At 42.9% G+C, this 20914-nt stretch overlaps 1 protein-coding gene across 1 annotated transcript; it reads right to left on the minus strand.

The window, feature by feature from the left end:
* Positions 1 to 12534: 12534 nt before the first annotated feature.
* Positions 12535 to 17016, minus strand: S100P (S100 calcium binding protein P; the record flags this gene model as incomplete). Its single annotated transcript, XM_084204370.1, has 2 exons — positions 12535 to 12684; positions 16879 to 17016. 2 exons carry the CDS (start codon positions 17014 to 17016, stop codon positions 12535 to 12537), a joined length of 288 nt encoding a protein of 95 aa, XP_084060496.1.
* Positions 17017 to 20914: the final 3898 nt, after the last annotated feature.

The raw sequence follows: 20914 nt of genomic DNA on the forward strand, positions 1-20914 counted from the left end.
TGGGAAAAGACTTGTCCTCCCTTCCTCATTGTCTTGGAAAGAAATCCTGGTCATTCAGTTATTGTATCCTCTCAGATTTCAGGATGTATTCACCAGGATTTCTGGCACAACCTCAGTGTCCCTGCTTAGCAGTGTAGCAGTAGGTGCAGGCATTTGCTGGAGCTTTACTGTGTGCCTTCTTATTTATGACCTTGTCCTCATGCTCAGCACTGGAAATTCTCTCTCTGACTCTTCCATACATCAGCCTGAAACAAGTACTTTAAAAATGCCCCTTCTACTTTCTGTTAGCACAGCCTGGCTCTGCAAGAATAAATCTCTTCCACTCCCAGATGACCACAGAGTGTAGGTCCAGGCCCTCCTGGGAGGTCCCCAAGCATCCAGGTTTAGGAATGTGTGCCTCAGTATCCTTGCTGTGTTGTTTCTTAGCACAGGCATTGCAGTGCTGTTCCTCTGAGCTGGGGGATGGAGGGACAAGGGCAGCTCTGTCCTGCTGAGCACCCTGCAGCCTCCAGAGCTGTGCTGCTCCTGTTCTTGGGCTTCATGGGGCACCAGGAGCAGCAGCAGCAACGATGCTGTGTTTTTAAGGGGTCCATAGCTTGTCTGGATGAACTGAGGACAGAAATGCAGGGTGATCAGTGTCACTTATGGCTCTGACTAGGATTTTTCTGTGATGCTACCAGTAAGCCATTTCCCCACCATCCTGAGGCTTCAGTTTACTAAGCCCAGCATTTATAAGCATGACTTTCTAATTTTTTCCCCACTTATATTGAAAAAAAATCCCAGACTGTTTTCTTAAACTTAATAAGGAATGAAAGCACTAAGACTAAATTTGGTTTCCTCAATTTCTCTGGAAATCTCCTCTGCAAAAACCAGGAGAATGACTGAGAATTTGTTTTTATCCAACTTCTTTTAGCACTAGAGTTTGCTCAGTATATACTGCTCTGTAGTGAATATGCCTTCTTATTACCAGATATTTCCTTTCCCCCTCCACTGCTTTCTATAAAAGCAGAGTCTAATCCTATCTGCTACTAGAGAAAAAAGTTATCCTTGCCCCTGCAGTACAGGCTTTATTCTGGGGCTGAGATAAGTGGGCTGGAGAGAGCCTTGTGTGAGGAGAAGAAAGGTACAGACAACAGCCTTTGGGCAATATCAGCCTCAGAACTGCTAGTATCCAAGTTTGTTTAATTCTCTAGTCTTTTCTTTTGGTTTTAAAATCACACAAGGGGATTCTAGATGAAGGGCTCCATTTGGGAAAATAATCAGCTATTGCTCAAAGTAGGCATGGTCACACACTATTCCAGCAGGTACCTGTTTGGAAGAAGAAGTGTGTGCAAGAGCATGTACCAAAAGCACATGTAGAGTGTGGGAATTAGGGCAGGAAGGGAAGGAGCTCATGGGTTTTCCTGGCTGTAACAGTCACTTCAAGTCCTGTTTGCTCATTAATTGACAAAAGGGAAGAGAGCTTGAGGGAAAAGTTGAAGTATCCCATCAAGGCACAGCAATCAAAGAAGTCCTGTGGTCCATAGTGCTGGAGCAGCTTCTGGTTTGGGCTGGGAAAGAATCACTGGGATGGCTGAGCAGAGAGCAGGGCTGCTGACCGGGGAAGAGACTCCTGCCCTTCCTGATTAATTTTAACATTCTGTTCTGAATATTAGAAAGTACATTTGCAACAGATGTTTCATGGGGAGAAACCTCTTTAATCCCTCCCTTCAGGCTAAATAGCTTTACAAAATCCTCCCCATGGCTTTGAAAACCCAGTAAAAATAACAGCTGAGCTACAGATGATAACTAATCTTGCTGTATGTGTTCGATCACAAAATGGATGGCCAGTAATAAGTCACATGTTTTTGCTGAGATATGTGATGAGTTGCACTTCTAAAATCTCCTGAAACAAATTAAGAAATTATATGATTGACTATGTGCTTGGGTCATCAAACATCAACCACTTTCAACAAGAGTGAGATGAACATAGGGTCTACCAGGATAAATTAGATGAGGTACACATTAAAATTGACTTAATGTGATTTAAGCATCAAAATATTACTCCATAAGAACAGAAATAAATTTACTTCCCCATCCCAAATTATATATTCATATTTTGGATCTATTTTGAATGAGTCCTTCAATCACTGGAAGTAACAACGTTGGAGTTACACCAACGCTGGAGTTAGACCAACAGCCTGAAAAATGTTAGAAGACTTGTAAGCTACTAGAGACATAATGAGAGATATTATTCACACTTTTTACTTCTCTTGCCATAGTGCCTGTGGACCTAGATCAGGAATTTGAACTTCCTTTGGGCATCATGTATAAATTAGAGCAGATCTCTTTAAACTAATATAAAATACTATGTTTAGAAACTGTTACATATTAAGAAATACGGTTGCTTTGTGCCTCCATCTCTGTCTGTGCTGCTCAGAACTAATAACTCCTTTAATAGGGATTTTTTAGCTGGAAAATCAGCAGCAGAACAGGATCTGCCAAGAGCCAGGTACAGATTAAGCCACCGGCTTTAGGCTCTGCAGCTTCTGGAGCTACATCAGCATCTAAATTGTTTCTAAACTTAGATTATTTTTAAAAAGAAAGTCTGGCTTTTCCTTTTATTTCATTGAGCTTTGCTGCTCTATGTAGGTCAGTGGCCAGCCTGTTGGAGCAAATAGTCCTTGATCTTGCAGAAGCCAGTCTGGGAAGAAAATGAAGACTCAAGCCTTGGTTAGAAGGTTCATGTTAAATGGAGCCAAAACCTGTTGGCACAGCCGTTAATTATAATTTTAATTCCTGGGTTTTTAGAAGGTCAAAGCCTTCTTGTGATGTGCCTGCTAACATTGTCTGTCTTTTGCAGAATCTTCACTTATCTCCAGGCCTCAAATTTCTCCATATGCCCCAAAATGTTTGCTTTCAAGATTTCCCAGGCTGGACTGGGAAGACAGAGTCTGTTCCTGTGCAGTGCAAGAGGCTAGAACTGATTTCAGAACAACACAGACGTCACTGTTAGTCCTTCAGCTGCTGGTTGTTCAATGCATTTCTTTGCCCATGGCCAATGGAAATTAATACATCTGGTTTTATGGGGACAACAGTGAAGGGTTTGGATCCTTCCTGCACTGAAAGAGTAACTTCAGGCTTGGTTTAATGCCCTGAGAGGTGATTTCTCCACACCCCCCTCCCCACCCCCTGCCAGCTCCATCCTCTCCCCACGCTCTCTATATACTTTCTAGTCTTTCCACATCATCTTCTGCTGTCTGCTGGGGGCTGCTGTGATTCCCAGCCCAGCTGAGACTGTGCCAGCCCAGCAGAGGCAGACAAGCACTGGATGGCACATGGGGGGGGAGAATAGGGGTTCCAGCTCTCATGGTGGAGGGTGGACAATGGCAAGGGTGAGGCAGAATCTCTTTGTGGAAGAGGAGGGCAAAGGACATGGGCAATTTGGCTGTTTGAGGGACAAAAACAAAGCTAAAATGATTTTGCTAAGTACTTCAATGCTTCTTAGAAGGTCAGACAAATCAGTGCAAGGTAGGCAGACTCTAGATAATCCAAAACTTGTGGCAGCCATTCCAATGGGGTATTGCAGACTTAGGCACCATCCTGAGCAAAGCAGAATGCTGGAAGAGGTCTAAAAGAAATGTAGACATGGTCTCTGCTTCTTCCCTCAAGGAGATGCAGCAAAAAGCATATTTCCTTATCATTCACAATTTCAGCTCTAAATACAATCATAGGAATCTATTTCTTTCAGTTTATGCTGCTTCTCCCACTGTCTTTATGTTTTCTTTCCTCTGTGAGCCCAATCTATTGTTTTTACTTGAGGTCCAGAGCTGATGACTTGTTTGCTTTCATTGTCAAGTATTGCTTTCTGTTTCACTACTGTTATCCTTCACTTGTACTTTGAAACAAAGGCACTATGCAAACAGAGAACAAACCACGTCCTATAGCAAAGCATTTAAGGCTCTTTTGTCTGTTATCATGAATTGTCTTCTATCACCCCATATTGTTGGCAAACTGTGAAACTTAGTACTCTTTGCTATCCACTGGATTTGGGGACCCAGCACTTTTTTTCAAATCACATTAAGGGCTTTTCCAACCAAAAATCTTAATCCCCACATGTTTATGCCAAGGTCCAAAGTTTGATGACCAGATATCAGCATTCCTGTAGCCAGGCAGGAGGGTCACCACTTCTGGTCCAAGTACAGCTGACTTTTGATGCTGTTTGGAAAGATCATGTGGCTATAAATTGTGACACATTTACCAGGCCTGTACTTCTGTTTTTTTGTTTGGTTTTTTTTTCATGTTCTTTTCTAGATGTGCTTCTGTATTATGTACATTTTCAGAGATTTAAAAAAAACTTTCAAAAATTTTTAGTTTTAGTTTTTTAAACAACACTATATGAAGCCCAGGTCTTTAAAGAAATAATAATTCTTCAATTTTTAAAAATTTGAAATCTAAGAAAACTTTAAAAACCTAAATTCAGTAATAGGCTCCAGAGGATGGTAGAATAAAGTAATAATTGGTTTGTTTTAATTTGAAAATACCTTTCCAAGAATAGGTAGATTTAGAAGGAAGGGTGAGGTCATACCAGCATATACAGAGTACAGCAGCTAGTGACCACCATTAAAACCTTTGGATTATAGATGACATCCTGGAGTTACAGGTGGGACAGCTGCTGAGCCTCAGTCCAGGCATGGGGCCACTTTACAGCAGGCTCTGGACATCATCTCCCAGGACAGCAGCCTTGCAGTGTCTGTGATTCTACAGCTCTGTGATTCTACTGCTCCATGTGGGATGGCTCTGCCTGTGCTGATTGTACAGGAAACATTTCCAAGCCCAGTTATTGTGAGAGCCCAGAGATGCTCTCATCTCTCGAGAGGCAAAGTATTGATGTGGCCAAAATTATGCTTTGCAATAGTAGAAACCTGTGTAAACCTCCTCTCACTGTCGTCCTGCTTGGACTCAGACCTCACATGTGAGGTGGGTGGTGGGGGTGGTTCCTTTCTCCCCTTCCTGTCCAGGGTTGGCAGCCTTGCTCAGCTTTTCCTGAAGCACGTGGTTATCACTACCTGCATGTAGTGTCAGCAGCTCTGTTCCTGATCCTCAGAGAACTGGTCCAGAGCTTCCCTGGATCTCTCTAAAAAGCCTTTCCCCAGCTTTCCTGATTACCTAAAACATTCCTGTGGAGGAGAACTTAATCCAAAAGCATAATTGCAGGAGGAGACCGAGCCAAATGGACCCTGGACTTGCTTGGCACTGCCCTTCCTGAAATAAAGATTAAACAGCTATTTAGTACTGTTGAACTGTCTCTTGAAGAACCATAATTTCCCAGTTAAAGGTATCAGAAAAATAAAATTATTTGTCCTTCTGCTATCATTAGCACTGAGCTCTGCAGAGTACAGGCTGCCCATGGAGAGATCTTTAGCTTGTTCTTCTGTAGTCAATATCCTTCAGAGAGAAGGTTAACATTGCTTCACTTTTACTGCTCTAAAACTGAGAGGGCTGCAAAACCCAGCCTAAAGCACAGCTTTGTTGTATCTGAACCCTACTGCAAGCCAGCCCATTAATGAAGCAATTGGGCATATCCTGAGCAAATTGGACTCACACATTGCTTATATTAAGCTCCTAATGTGCTCATTCTCTGAGGGCTGAAAGGCTGAGCTGCCATGCAGCAGGGTGGGACTCGCCAGAAAGGACTACGTTGTGCAGGCTGGACTGTGAGCCAAAATAGAGCTGCCTCTGTCGAGAAGAGGACAGCTCATTTGCTTGTCTTTGGGGGACTTTGCAGGACAGAAATGCTGTAGTTTGTAATTTACAGAATAAACCACACAGCGGCTTTCTGCTGAAAGGCTCCTTCATATTAGGGCTGGAAGAAAATAGGAAGGAAAAGAAGGAAAGCATGAAAAGCAGGGAAAAACAAGGATATAGGGGAAGTGTCCTGTCCTGCAGGTCTGCCTCACCCCGCTCTGCTGCCTTTGGCCCTTTGCATGTTCCCTGCCTCTCCAGCTCACAGCGCTGAGGTGATGTGCCTGCAGCCTGTGTGCAGGGCCAGGCTGTCAGCGAGCATCTGCTGCTGCCTCAGCACGAGGGAGAGCCAGCAGAATGTCCCCATCGAAAGATCCAGCACCTGGATTTGCAGGAGTTGCACTTAGGCCTGCCAAAACCAGACTAAAAAGAACCAGACTAAAAAGAACCTATCCCTGAAATGATGGCTGGAGGCACTACCAGCCTAAGGAGTGTGTGTCTTTCAGCATGCCTGTGAATTTGGAAGGTCAGGTGGCACAAGGCTGGACACCCAGCTACATGTTCAGACCAAACATTCAAGCACCAGACCCAAGGTTTTTTCCAGCATCCTAAAACTGCAGCCTGGGCTTTCCCTTTTTCCTAGCCCCAGTCCCAGGCTGAGCCTTAAGCAAGGCACACATGTTCACCACCAACTAGAGACTCCTCCAAGATAAGCCGAGCATCATCCCTGCCTTACTTGGGATTCTTATTTACTTTAGATCCTTTCCAGTTCCCCTACAGCTGAAACTCTGGGTTTTCTCTTTCTCTCATCCACTTCATTTGGAAGTCAGTGATAGGAAGGAAGAAGTTGGTTTTCTCATGGAAAATTAAATATTCATTTCAGACAACCCTCTTAGTACCTGCAGAAAGAACAGCAGAGGGCACTGGGTCTCTGACCTTTTGCCTGTACTGCAAATTTTACTGTTCAGTGTTTTAAACATATTAACTTGGCACTGACAGATAGGAAGTCTCAGAGAGAATATGGGGAGACTGAGGTCAGCACAGGTGGGGAAGTTAATTCAGAAACACAGCGTTGGCTTTTGTGATGCATTAGTGGCTTCCAGAACATCCATCTGAATTCCATCTGAAACCGCTTAGTCAAAGCATCACAGACTTAAATTACAGAGTAGGGTTTGGCAATGAGGAGAAAGAAAGGAGTTATGATCACTACAAAAAAGATTTTTGCAAAGAAATACTTGAACATTAAAATGCTTCAAAAACAAACCCACAATCCTGGGTCTTCAAGCCTTCATTGGGTTTAAACCCTTTCAGGTAGCATGGCTAAAACTGTAGCAGGGACCTGCAGGTTGCTTCAGTCTCTGTCTTCACACACTTTCCTCCTGGAAAGGAAGTTTCTGGCTCTCCCAGCAGATCTCTGCTCAGCTTTCTTCTCCATTTCTTTCCAGGAGCCTTTTGTTCTTTCTGAAGGCAACAGTCAACAGTTACCTAATGCTACAGAGACCTGCTTCTTATCATGAAACAAAAGAAAATACTATTGGCAATCGCATCTAAATAGAAAGTTATAAAATGAGGAGGAAGAGAAGATAATTACATTTGTTTGGATACAATGGAGAGGTTTAAAAGACAAACTCAAACCTATTTATAAAATATTCTGGTGCCTAGTCCTGCAGTATAATATAGTGTATGCAACTATGGATCACCTGATGGAGAGTAGCCGAGCTGTATCCTTAAAAACAATGGAATTTTCTCTCCTTTCACATAATGAGCAGCTTCCAGAATGGAGCTGTGATCCAAAGGTTTAGAGGTTGGTACAGGATTAAGAAAAAATTATTGACTAGGAAGAAAAAAGAAAGGAATTTTTCTGGGGAAGAAAATGGCCTGTAAAAGCTGTACAAAAGCATAGTCAATTAGCTGCTGGAATGACTAATTTCTAGGTGGGTGGATCTGAGCAGACTGCAGAAACCTGTGTTAAGCCCCAAGGCTCTGCTCCCAGCACGTGGGAGAAGAACCTCAGCAAGGGACCCAAAAGCATGAGCACATCTGCTGGGGAGCTTTGTGACACAGACAACAGGGCACGGCCCAGAGGAGGCCAGGCAAGCTCTGAACCTCCCCTGGGCTGCAGTCAGGAACCTTTTCCACCAAAATAGAGACCTCAATCCTTCCCTCCAGGCACCTGAGCAGGAGTCAGCTCCTAATTTTTATTTTAAAGCTTCTCTGAGCGCTGCTGAGCGGTTAAGGCAGGGGAGATGTGCCAGCAGGACTTTCCCTCTGCTGCTGGTGAACATCACCTGCTGCTTCACAGGGCAGGAGGAGGAGACGCTCCCTCGGGGAAGAGGATGAGGGTAAGAAGGAGGAGAAGGAGGAGAAGGAAAAGGAGGAGGAGAAAATGATGGAGGAGGTGCTCCCTCTCGTCCTCTGCTGTCACCTTTTCAATCTGTTGCAGAGATCGTTGTCCAAGAGAGAGGAGCAGAGCAGTGATCATACTTCTACTGTTCAGTGGTTTGGGAACTCACCTGGCAAGAAACATATTTTCAACCATGCCAGGTCTGTGCTTTGCACTAAATAGTCTGTATTAAATGACTAAAGTACAGAATGTGCCCTTGCTGTGTCTCTGGGACACAGACACCTGCAGGACTGGCCATGTACTCCATCTAGCAGGCCAGAGAGATGTGCTGCTCCTCTGCCCCCTTTCCCAGCCTCCTCATCCCCAGGAGCACCTGCCACCATGGAGGGAGTCACTGTCAGGTGCCCTGGGCTTCCTGCTGTTTGCTGCACGCAGCTGGCGTGGGTGGGTTTCACTCAAGGGAAGGTTTGAACACAATTTCCCAGCTCTTACAGGAGCACTTCACAGTGAGGCTGTTACATAAAAGACAGGTAACATCTCCTCCTCCTCCCCTGCCCGCCTTCTGTAAGGAAACCAGCAGCTAAAATGTGTTCTGTGAAAAGCTGGATCTTGGCACTCCAGGTCAAGTGTTGAAAGTGCACGTTGCTAGTGCAGGATGCTCAGAGGGTTTGGGGAAAGAAATCTCCCTGTGTTCAGCCCCAAACTGGGGTTACTGGGGACATAAACAGCATACTTGACTGGATGAATTATTTCTTTTCAATTATTTCCTTGAACTTTAAAGTAAAATAAAGAGGATTATTCCCAGCCAAAACTGCAGCATAAGTGGCCACGGGTGACTTAAGGGTAAGGTAACATTATGCCTGCTTTCTCCTGCATGCACACCCAGAAATCAGATTTCAAGATGTCATTTTAAAAATTGAAGAGTGTTGACAGTAGCCCACTAGATTTCAAAATGGCAACTAGAGATACTGGAGAATTTTCATCCATAGAATTGATCTGATGTTAATATAAATTTATATTTTTTCTCTATTACAAAAATACCTACTGGCTGATTTGCTGCTTAGCTGGCTTTCTCACCTCTGCCTTTAAGACTTGCTTAATTTAGAACCCATCACAAATGATGATTTCCCATATTGTCATTTGCTGGTAACATATTTTCCCATATATTTTTTTCCTTTCAGATAGCGAGGTCAAATATGCACAAGCCACAACTGTAAGCTTATATATTCCAAGCTGTCTTTTATGTTCTTTTCCTTTCCCCTACAGCTGCCTATACAGTTTCTTAAATTATCTCATCATACAGAAGATGTTGAGGCCAAAAAGTTGAAATTAAATGGCAGGTTTAAAACCAGGTCTACCATCTCTGTAGCTTGAACTTTGAGTTACAAAAGTTCACCGAGGGAAGGAAATACACAATATATTCTGGATAAACTGTAGGTTCATAGTGAAAATTAATAATACTGAGAAAGAAAATTAATGGATTGAAAAATACTAAAGTGACTTTGTTCAGATGCTTTTAGGTTAAATAATATATTCTGAAAAGTCACTTTTGTTCTATGGTAAGGTGGGAGCTATATGTTAATTTCTTTTATTCCTGGATCATTTTCTCTCTGAGGTGTCATCAAGTTGAGTTTTCAGTACTACATTGAAATGAATATTCATCACAGAGTTACAGCTTTTGAAAAATCTGTAGGGAAAAAGAAAAAAAACGCCCTGAACCCCTTTTCTTCCCCCTCTTCATGCAGCTCTGAACAGGCACAGCTCCCTTGGGTTAGCAAAGCAGCACAGAGCATCCCTGTGCTCCTGGGCAGGGGCTTGGAGCTCTGCAGGTGTCCCCTCCTGTGGGACCAAGAGGGCAGGACAAAGGTAAGGGTTTGAAGGGTGGGGGCTGCAGGAGCAATGAGAACAGAGAGGGGCAGCCCTGGCACTCCCTCAAGGAGACAAAGGCACTGGAGCTCATCATGGTCAGTCAGAACCCCTTGGGGAGGGTGCAAAGCAGCTCTGGGCTGCTGGGAGCAGCCCTGCTGTGAGCAGTCCTCCAGCACTGAAAAACCTGCAGGTGTTCAGGAAAATGGACAAAAGGGCATTAATGGGTGAGTGAAATGGTGTGGGCATTGGACTGGCAGGGAGTTTATGGAACAAGAGTGAAATGTGGGGTATGGCACTGCTCTCATTGCTCAATAATGGGGTTTTAAAGACCTGATTGATGAAATGGAGTAACAAGGTGAATCCCTTGGCTCACAAGACAGGCAGAGCTGTTCACCAACATTCTCTTTAAGAGCTATGTTTTAAAAGCCATTTCCACACTGTGGAGAACAATGCTGCCATAAATCGCACAGGGGGTCTGCAATTTACAAGGAAGGGGAAACACTTTCACAAGGGTGAGATTGGGATGGTGCAGCTAAACCCTTCCACAAGCTCAGGAGATGGAGCCTCTGCCTGGCCCTCAGCTCCCGCTGTTTCCACTGCAATCACTAAAATGCCCTTGCTGGGACATATGGTATTTTTCCAGACATAAAATTGCCATTTTATTGCCATGTTACGAACACTTCTGATTTTTTTTTTCTAATCTCAACACAGATTCTTTCCATTTTATAATGATACATGGACTTCTGGGCTCACTGAGCAATAAAAAGGGTGCATTTAGTGCCACACAGTGGTAAAAAACCAAAAAATTCAGTGAGGCTGAATATTCTGAAGCAATGCAGAATGTTAGGTGTTAATGTTAAACTTGTAAAAGTAAAAATACATTTAAAAAAATTATGACATACCGGTCAATTTGTGATATGTATCATCAAAATGTCATTGTCTGAGGATGGTTTATACCACTAGCTAGATAAATGTGCAGTATAGGGATTTTTTTGACTCAGTGTTTAGAATTAGCTTGCTTTGCAACAAGCAGAGTATTTTGCTCATTTATAGCCTTGACAAAATGGTGAGGGATGTGACAGTGGGATTGGCCCTTGCAAGTGGCACAGCAGCCACAGGGCAGAGCCATGCTGGTCAGAGGTGTAAAGGTATCTCAAGAAATGGCAGTAATATGGAGCAGTCTCTGAAGAAAAGGCCAATTTGGGATCTCTGGGTTGGGAAGACTTTTGCACATTTTGATGATGAGTATTTTTCCTGCTCAGGTACTGCAGAAAACCATCACTGTTGTCAATAAGACAGGCAATGGTACTTCTGCAAGTGTAATGGATGTGCTGCAATTCATCTCCAGCCATCCAGCACCAGAGCAAGCTAGGTGAAACAAAACCTGCATTGGTTAAAATAAACTGAAATAACCTAGGCTGAAATAAACTAATGATACCAAAATTTCCCATCGAGCTCCCCAAAAGATGAATACTCCTAAACAAGGTATGTTTGTATAGGGTTATGAATGGGTCAAACCTGTGGTGTAACTTCAGATTCAGGTAACTCAGTGAAACTGAGCTCCTGTTCCTGCTTTTGCTGTGCTGCAGGATCTTTCAGGGGCTCCAGAGGGACTTGTGGCACCTCTACCTACACAGCACATTTGCACACACAGTGGGACAGGGAAATATTTGGCTGCATAGCATAGGAATAGCACTGAACAATACTGTTCTGTAGAAAAAGGAACTAAATTTAATGTTTTTGCAGTTTGTGTCGGGATGCTCACCAGCAAAGTGCTTCAAAATACAGATTTGATTTTGTGCACAGTCTTGCTTCAGTTGCAGAGTTCAGCTGATGCCTGTTGCCTCTCCTCTGAAAGCAAATTCTGCCACTTCCCCACACAGATATTTTTCAGGTAAGAAAGCAACAATTGCTGCCATTTTTGCTTCAGGCAAAAATACTATGGCACACTATTTGGGAGGATATTTAAATTTATTTTAAAGTCATATCAATATATTGGTACAAAAGTCTTATGGTATCACAGAAAATAAATTTATGTGATCTGGCTGAGATGGCTCACTAGCACACAAAATTGCACAGAATCCTCCATGCTGAAAAAAAACAGAAAAGGTGTTTGGGGTTGGAAGGAACCAGGGAAGAACTACAAGGCAGCCCTGCAACAACCACACAGCTGAGGGTACCAAACAGGCTCAAAGGTAGTGCCAGTGAGGCCTGTCCTGTACAGCTGTGGTGGCACATGTGTGCATTTGGGGTGCATCCCAGAGATGCTGTGTATAAAAACAGCCTCCAGCTCATTCATGGCTCCAGCAGCCCTTCTTCTTACAGTATGAATATTGAACATTTTGGCTAAGAAAAGAATTTTAAAACCAGAGAAAGGGAGAAACTACTCAGTGTGAGTTAGTGGGAGTCATTAAAGCCAGGCTGTTTCACAAATGAGAAGAAATTAGCATTCAGGATAAGGGATAAGCTCAGTAGGGTTTATTTTTACAGTCCAGCGTGCTTGCAAACTTCACGGCAGTACATGGAAGGAGTGAAGGGATCCATATCACTGGCATATGGAGCACATGTAAAGACAGCTTTTGTGAGTAGTTTGACAATTATTTGGCTGCATTCTGCTCAAAATATTTGTGACAGCAGCAAGTCAGAGCTGCCACAAAGAGGACAAATTCTTTGAAGTCCACTTGGGAATCTCCATTTTCATCCAGGTTCTTGAAGACTTTATCAATAGCATTCTTGTCCTTCCCAGACTGCAAAGGAAAAAGAGCAGGTTGAGGTAAGAGGATGCACAACCCCAATGCAGCAGCTTCTCCAGACAAGGTTCTTGTCTGGAGACAGGACACTGCACAGCAGCAGTGAGTACCAAAGCATGTGCTTCTGAGTTTGTTACACTGAGAGCTGCACTCAGGCACTGGCACAGAGAGGCATCGCTGCTGCACTGAAACCAGCATTTATCACCATTAAAGCTGTGTAGCACAAACCCCCAAGGACAACACTCACGTGAATTAAATGCTAAGAGTTCCCCATCATTCCCCTGGAGAGGCTCAGCTGCAGCACAGGCAGTTTCCAGTTTTGTAAAAAGATGCTTTCCTGGGGCAAATGTAAAATTTAGGCTTCATTGAATACTTCCACCCCAGAAAATATGCAAACAGCCTCAAAAGTGCTTTGAGTGCTGCCACTGGCCTTATGCCTTAGCAGAAGCTGCTCACAGGAGCTGGTGGCTGGGAAGGTGCCTCCTGAAGCCTGTGGGATTCTGAGCTTGAGTTACCATAGTAAATGTTCTTCTAAGTTGTCATTATTCTTCTAAATTGCCATTATTCTGATGGAATGACTGAACAGTGTCATCAGTCACAGCCAGCAGGGTTTCACGAGAGCGGTGTCCTGCTTAGCAAACCTGATTGCCTTTTGTGATAAAGTTGATCTGTTCCCTTAGTTGATCAAGGGAAGCCAGCTGATGTCTTCTTTTTGGATTTCAGTAAAGCTTTCAGCACTGTCTCTCACAGGAACCTGTTGGACAAAATGCCCAGCACACAGCTGGATCAACACATCATGGGATGGCTGAGCAACTCATGGCTCATGGGTGGGGCACGATGGGGGGACATCAGACCGGGACCTGTCACTAGTGGGGTTCCACAGGGCTCCATCCTTGTCCCTGTGCCCTTCAACATCTTCATGAAGGATGTGGATGCAGGACTGAAGCAATACTGAGCAAGTTTGCCAATGATACAAAACTGGGAAGAGCTGCTGACTCCCTCAAAGGCAGGGAGGAAAAATTCTGAATTCTGTACCTGGGATGGGACAATTCTGGATGTACAGACGAACTGGAAAATGAGATGCTGGAAAGCAGCACCATAGAAAGGGCCCTGGGGCTCCTGATCAGTGGCAAGTTGAATGTGAATCAGCAGTGCCCTGGCAGCCAGGAGGGCCAGCCCTGTCCTGGGGGGCATCAGACACAGCATTGTCAGCCAGGCAAGGGAGGGGATTGTCCTGCTCTGCTCTGAGCTGGGGCAGCCTCACCCCGAGCCCTGAGGGCAGTTTGGGACACCACAATATAGAAACCATCGTTGACTATTAGAGAGTGTGCAAAGGAGAGCAATAAGCACGGTGAATGGCTTTAAGGGGAAGCCGTGTGTGGAGGAGCTGAGGTCACTTGGTCTGTTCAGCCTGGAGGAGACTGAGGGGAGACCTCCCTGCAGTTCCAGCTTCCCTGTGAGGAGAAGAGGAGGGGCAGGCACTGATCTTCTCTGTGGTGACACTGACAGGACCTCAGGCAATGGCCTGAAGCTGTCAGAGGAGGTTTAGGTTGAATATCAGGAAAAGGTTCTTCACCCAGAGAGTGGCTGGGCACTGGAACAGCTCCCCAGGGAAGGGGTCACAGCTCCAGCCTGACAGAGCTCAAGAGGTGTTTGGACAATGCTCTCAGGCACAGGGTGTGACTCCTGGGGATGTCCTGTGCACAGCCAGAGGTTTGACTCAATGATCTGAGTCCCTTCCAACTCAGCACATTCTGTGCTTCTGTGGCTCTGGGAACCGCTACATCTCAAGGCTGATGTTAAGAAACGCATAATCAAATTTAAAAGTGGGGTTTTGTTTTAAATTTTTTTTTGGTTTGGTTTGGTTTTGTTTGAGGTTTTTTTTTTTTTTTTTTGCCAAAATATATGAAAAAGCAAAGAAGCTTACAGGAAGGCTTTTTGGTGCTGAAAATCTGCAGGGATTTTCGAAGCTGCAATTTTAATATTAAACAGGAGATGGCACTACAGACCTGTTAAAGCAGGGAAACACTCGTGCGGCTTTAGTAGATTTAAAAAACCCTAATAGAAAGAAATTATATCAACTTCTGAAAAATTTCCACCAATTTAAAACGATTACAACATAAATTTAAATCTGAAGGCATGTTTTGATCATGTTACAATTAGCAAAATCTGACATCCTGCAATTTAATGTTTCATGCAGACCTTTAAAAATCACTAAAAATTGAAACATTTCCTTAGGTTTGACAGACGAATGTGACTGGAAGATCTAATAAATTTTCAATTCTTAAATTACATTGTTTTAATTTTATAAGTGAATATTTTAAATTATTTAGAGAACTATATGAACTAATTGTAGCATCTGAATTACTTCTGAGATGCAAAAATGGGAATTGTTTTTTGGAAATTCTTTATAACTGAGTCCAGTCCTTCAGTCCTGTGATGTTTATGCCTGATTGATTCAAGACCTTTCCAGGAAGTTTAGATCTGTGTCAGCTATAACCAATTCTAAGGCCAAAGTATACATGAGTAATTAGAAAACACTGTTCCCAAGATTTCCTAGCAAATGAAAAAATATGGATATAAATGGTAGGCAACTGCAGGTAGAACTTTTTTTCTGAAGTTAGACTTATATTCTCAGATTTTTTTCTTGCAGTTATCAGTTTGGTAAGACAGGAATATGGAATGTTATTGGTTTAAATTTATTTAAAATACTGGCATATAAATGTGGGGGTTGGGTTGTTTTTGGTTTTTTTGGTTTTGTTTTTGTTTTTCCTAGAAGAGGTAAAGCAGGAGAGGGAGATGGAGACTGGTATATAAAAGGACAATTAGCTAATTATCTTCCTGGAAAATTCCAGGTTTTCCATCAGTTGCAGGAAATAGGTAGAGTCAGTAAGAGCAGCTGTGGGGAGCTGGAAGTGGTGCCAGGCCACCAAACAGAGTCAGGACAGACCTGGGAGCATCATCCCTTTGGTAGCTGCTCACTGCAGCGTCTCCCCAGCCTTATTTAGACCAAATGCCAGGAGTCTGGGGCATTTCCACACTCTCACAGAATTGTGCTTTTGTTGTTGGTTTATTTTCTCTGTACGTGGAAGTGCTATGGGTACCACACAGCTCCTGATCAGGAGCCAACCCTTCTGTGATGCTCCTGGGTCACGAGCACTCATCTGTCTTACACAGATTTCTCAGAAATATTGGAATATATCCCCCCTGAGCCACCCAGGTGCTCATTCTCAATATTGCATCTCTTTAATTTGTGACACATAGCTCCAGCAGGCATGGATTTCATATGGTGAATTCATATAGCTTGCATGGAAAGACACTGAATTGCATCAAGTGCCCTGGCTGCAGTGCCCTGCAGTTTTTATAAAACTGAACAATGCTGGATGCAAAAACTGAGAGCCACACCAGGAGCACTTGGTTCTAGACTTTTGCCATTTAGAGCAGTAACAAAACAGTAACATTTAGAACAGAAACAAAACAGTGCAAATATTACTCCAATGTGGAAAGAACAATGTATTTAAAAGTGTTTTCTGGATTTTTGGTGAAGGGAAACAAATTTTAAAAAACAATTGAAATTGTCTCCCTGGCAGCTAAAGCTTTTACTAGAACATATTAAGCACTTTGAATACCTACTGAAAAGCATTTTATGATTATGTGCAAATCTGTGTTGTACAATACATATCCAGGTCTTTCTTTTGCTGTTAAAGCAAAATGCCAAACAGTTTGCTTTGAGTTCATCTGTTGTTCTGGTTTATGCATCATTTTGATGAGCATACTGAGTATGCAGCATAAATACCTAGAGAAGGTAAATGTATAAATATTTAGAGAGATCCCCCATCTGCAATCAAGATCCTCAGTTGCTGACAGTACAACTACCTTCACAAAGTTGTGACATGAAGTGAGATGATAAATCCAGGGATAAACAGAAGTAAGTGAATTCTGAAATTGAAACCAAATCTATTTCAAATCTATTGCCCTGATATCTCAAGTGATGAATTTAGCAAACAGGGAATGGCCCTGCATATTAAGCCAGTTTTATAGAGTTTGTGGAAAACCTCTTTTAAATTTCATATTTTTCTACAAACCATTGGATATTTTTGGATATAATTTTCCTAAAAATGTACTAAAAACAATTTCTGCAGGCTGCTCTTGCACCTGCTACACAGAAACGGTGCCATGCTGTTCTCTTACCGCCAGGAAATTTGGGAGCTCCTTTTCCAGCAGAGTCTTTAGTTCTGTTTTGCTGAGGGTTTGCCTGTTGCCATCAGCCCTTGCATACTGGTCAAAGACAGCAATGGTCATTCCCATTGCAGTTTCCAGCTGAGACATGTTGCTTCTGGAGCCTGGCTTTCTCCCGAGCAGGCACAGCCTCAGGGCTCTCTTGGAGGATGGAGCTGCTCTGCTTCTGGGGCTCTTTATGCATCTGTCCCTGCACACCCAGGGGACAGCTATCCATCAGCAAACACCTGTATCTGGAGTACACACCTCCATGCCAACACCTTTCCAAAACAAAAGGTTTATTGTCCTGGTGGGACTGGTACAACCAGTTGCTCACCAGTAGAAACCAGCCTCTCCTTCAAGGTACACAAGGTGACTAACACACAAAAATCAGATTTTTTTTTTTTTGGCTGTTTGCTCAAGATTTGTTCTTTCAGATATCCCTTGGGAGCAGAGGGTTGGCAGCCCAGTTTTGGTGCAGTATCAGCCTCCTCTTCAGGAGGAAGATGAGCATCTCACTTCTCCCTCACCACCACAGTTAGGGACTGCGAGGGGCTGCAGACTTGGAGTGCCCTCTCTGCCACACTGAGCACCTTCTTACAAACCATATAAATCACTAGCACACACTTGGGGTGGGATTCTCTGGGTGAAAAATCTAGATCTGCCATGCAGACAGTTTCCACAATCCTCCTGGGCTTGTGCTCAGTCCATGGGGGATGTCTCAAACAGGTCTTAAGAACCAGCATCTCTCCACAGCCAGCAAAAAGAGCTCTGCATCTATCCAGGGCCAGCAGAGCTGCTCCACAAAAAACTTGCTCAGGTAGAGATATCTGAAGCAGTAAATCTGATACTTGAGCAAACAGCCAGTATCAAAATCCATCTTCATTTGCAGTAAAATAACTTGCTATTTACTTTATGCAGTATAATTTTGCAATAAAATGATTTGCACTTGATACCAAAGGTCACTCTTGAGTCCTGTGTCCCTCTGTGACATTTGATGAACTTTGTAAACCCAGGTCCTGCATCACCAGACACCAAACTGGCTGGGCTCACACCTGCCCAGAGCAGAGCTGTTTGAGGGGCTGTGCTGGGAGCTGGGGGACACCAGGACAGTGGGAGCACAGCTGGGGGAAGCTCATCAGCCACAGCCATGCTGAGTTTGGAACCAGTTCTGCTCTCTGCCCAAGAACAGGGTAACTTGGTCTCTGACAACTCCCAGTGCCTACACCAGACCTGGAGGAGCTCATTTGAGGTGAGTGACATGTGGAGTACACAGAATGGACACACTCTGAGAAAATTATTTGGGAGAACCCATCAAAACTAGGGAGTTCATAATTCATTCACTATTCACTGTGCATGAACAATGCTGATGGACCCCAGGGTGCAGTGTTCTCTGTAGAAGACCCTGATTGTGGATTCCCAAAATTAAACCTGAGTTTGGATGCCTTTGGACATCCTTGAAGATGCTTGGAGATAACTTTTCACTCACAATATGCTAGAGATGAGTTTGCAAAAATTTTAAACCTTAAAAATTAAACTCCTTTCTCTCAAATGTCCATAGCCACCTGTTTGCCAGGCAAAATCTATCCTCTAACATCAACAATATCTCAGAGCAAGATCTACACATCCCATGTAGGTAGAAATCTAGAACTGTTCTGACACAAAACCTCTATGATTTTCCATCTTACATTTTCCAGCAAGCGATTTCCCATTTCCCAAAAGTCACAGCAGCCCCTCAGGCTGTATGCTTTATTCAAACAGTTCAGGGGAATTATTTGTTCCTGACTTCAACCTTATGACAGAGTTGCAACTGATTTGCATTACAGGGATAGGGGTTTTAAGTGAAGTTTCAAATTTTTATATTAAAGGGCATCTTGAAATCTGGTGGGGTTTCTTCTTCTGAAGAAACAAGAATAAAGCAAACAGCTGGCCCTGGTCAGCTATGAGCATGATGTGGTCTTTGCACACACCTACACAATGGCACTCTCTGGTGTGTCAAGTGCCAGGAACTTTGTCCTTTTCTGACACGTGTCTCCAACATGAATATTAAACATGGCCAGTAAAAAAAAATTCCTGCATCTAAAGGAAAAAAAATTTAAATTAAAATGTGTATTTCCTGCATTTTTATGACTTTGAATCATGAACATCAGCGTTAGCTATACAGAAGGAAGAAAGAGTTCCCAAAAGGGCAGAGAGGGAGATCAGCTTCAGTCAACAGGATGTGTCAGTGTGTCCACAACTCTCCCACGTAACGTGGCAAGAAGGTGTTCTCACACATTTTCCTCTGCAAACATGGGTGACTCACAGTTTTTGATGATATGGCTGCAGAAGTGCTAAAACACAAAATAAACCGCAGAGCTTGAATTTCTACTAACGGAAAGGTCACCATGGTAGTGCTGCCTGGCTGGGTTTGTTTGTTTGTGATGTGCATTTCATCTGAATTCATGCATGTGCACACACATCAGCACTGCTCAGAGTTTTCAATTCACACTTTCTGTACTGTTTAAATATTTTCTTCTGATTTGTTTGTCATTAAAAATAGCAGCTTTGTGCACACAGCACAGCCTATTACAGTTGTTTGCAAAAACAAAACAGAGTACAAATAGAAGGCCCACGTAGGAGAGCTGGCAGTATTTTGGTGCCAATCCATCTGTCCAGCTCCCCAGTGAGAGAAGCCATTTCTGTGGGCTTGTTTAAATTTTGTATTATAATTATAATAGAAGTAATACTCATTATTTGCTTCTTGCATGTTTCTTTCTTTGAAGAATGGTATAGGCAACAGTTTGGATGAGCATTTACTGAGTGCTTATACAGAATTAGGTCTTGCTGTTGCTAACTTGGACCAAAAGTTTAAATTATATATGTGATAAAATGTGGACTGTCACATGCATAATTTTCAAAACCCATTCAGGTGTACCCCAATTTTATGGCATTTGGTCAGATATTCAGGCTTGCATGAGATTTTTGTGACTCTGTGCTGATATTCTCTTGGACAATAAATTTTATTCCATGCTCTTTGCAGCAGTGTTTGTTTTGGAAAAGTCTGAATAAATACATTTTTCAGTTCTACTGTAAAGGCTCATTTGTGTCACAGCCAGATGAATAGCTGAAATGGGACAGTTGAAATGGTAAACTTCTACTGGAGCTTTTCATCCCTTACAGCTTATCTTATTCCTAAAGGTGCAGGAAGCTACGTGAGAAGGACTTTTTGACAATTTCCACAACTGTGGAAGTATCTACATGGAAGAAGCACAGGAGGAAACATAACCTGAAATTATGAACTTGTTATTTTTCTGGTTTCTTGGCAGCAAAATGAAAAGCAATTTATTTTCCTCTTAGCAAGAGAGTAACATTTGAACAACAAACAAACATTTCATTTTCCACATTGAGATAAAATGATCAAACTCCCTGAATTTTCCAGTGTCCTGGACAGTCTGTTGAACTTCAAGCATAAACACATTTTATTTATTTTGCACTGCTTCTCAAAATTTTCTCTAAGTCTGGTTTTAAAGAGCATTTCATTTCCACAATACACAGTGAATTTATTTATGTCTAGTGAGCAGATGATGCAATTACTACATTGCTTAGCAGAAAAGTAAAAAAAGAGCAGACTAAGCAGGCAGTGGTGGGGCACAGGCAGAAGAGGAGTTCATACAAGCACAGTGTGCTGTTCAGTGACACACTGGATAGGTTCTGTTAATTATGGACAGACCAGTTTTCATTGTTTTATTATCATTTACTTATCAGAATATCCTTAAAATGTATTTAAAAATGCAAATAATAAGCTCACATACCATTTCAGTGGAGTTTAAAGGCAGGTGAAATGAGTAAGATTGAGGTCAGTTGTCTGGCTGTGTGATTTCCTGAGCTGAGAGCTGGAGTAATAACATTGTCATCTGGCAAAGCTGTGCCATGGGAAACTCACTTTCAGCCCTGCATATTGACTCTAATCAAACACGTTTATTGGTGCACGAGACACAGCCAAATCAGACTGTAAAATCAGTGAATA

The sequence above is a fragment of the Fringilla coelebs genome (genome assembly GCF_963513975.1).
Source record: "Fringilla coelebs genome assembly, chromosome: 4".
NCBI lineage: Eukaryota > Metazoa > Chordata > Aves > Passeriformes > Fringillidae > Fringilla > Fringilla coelebs.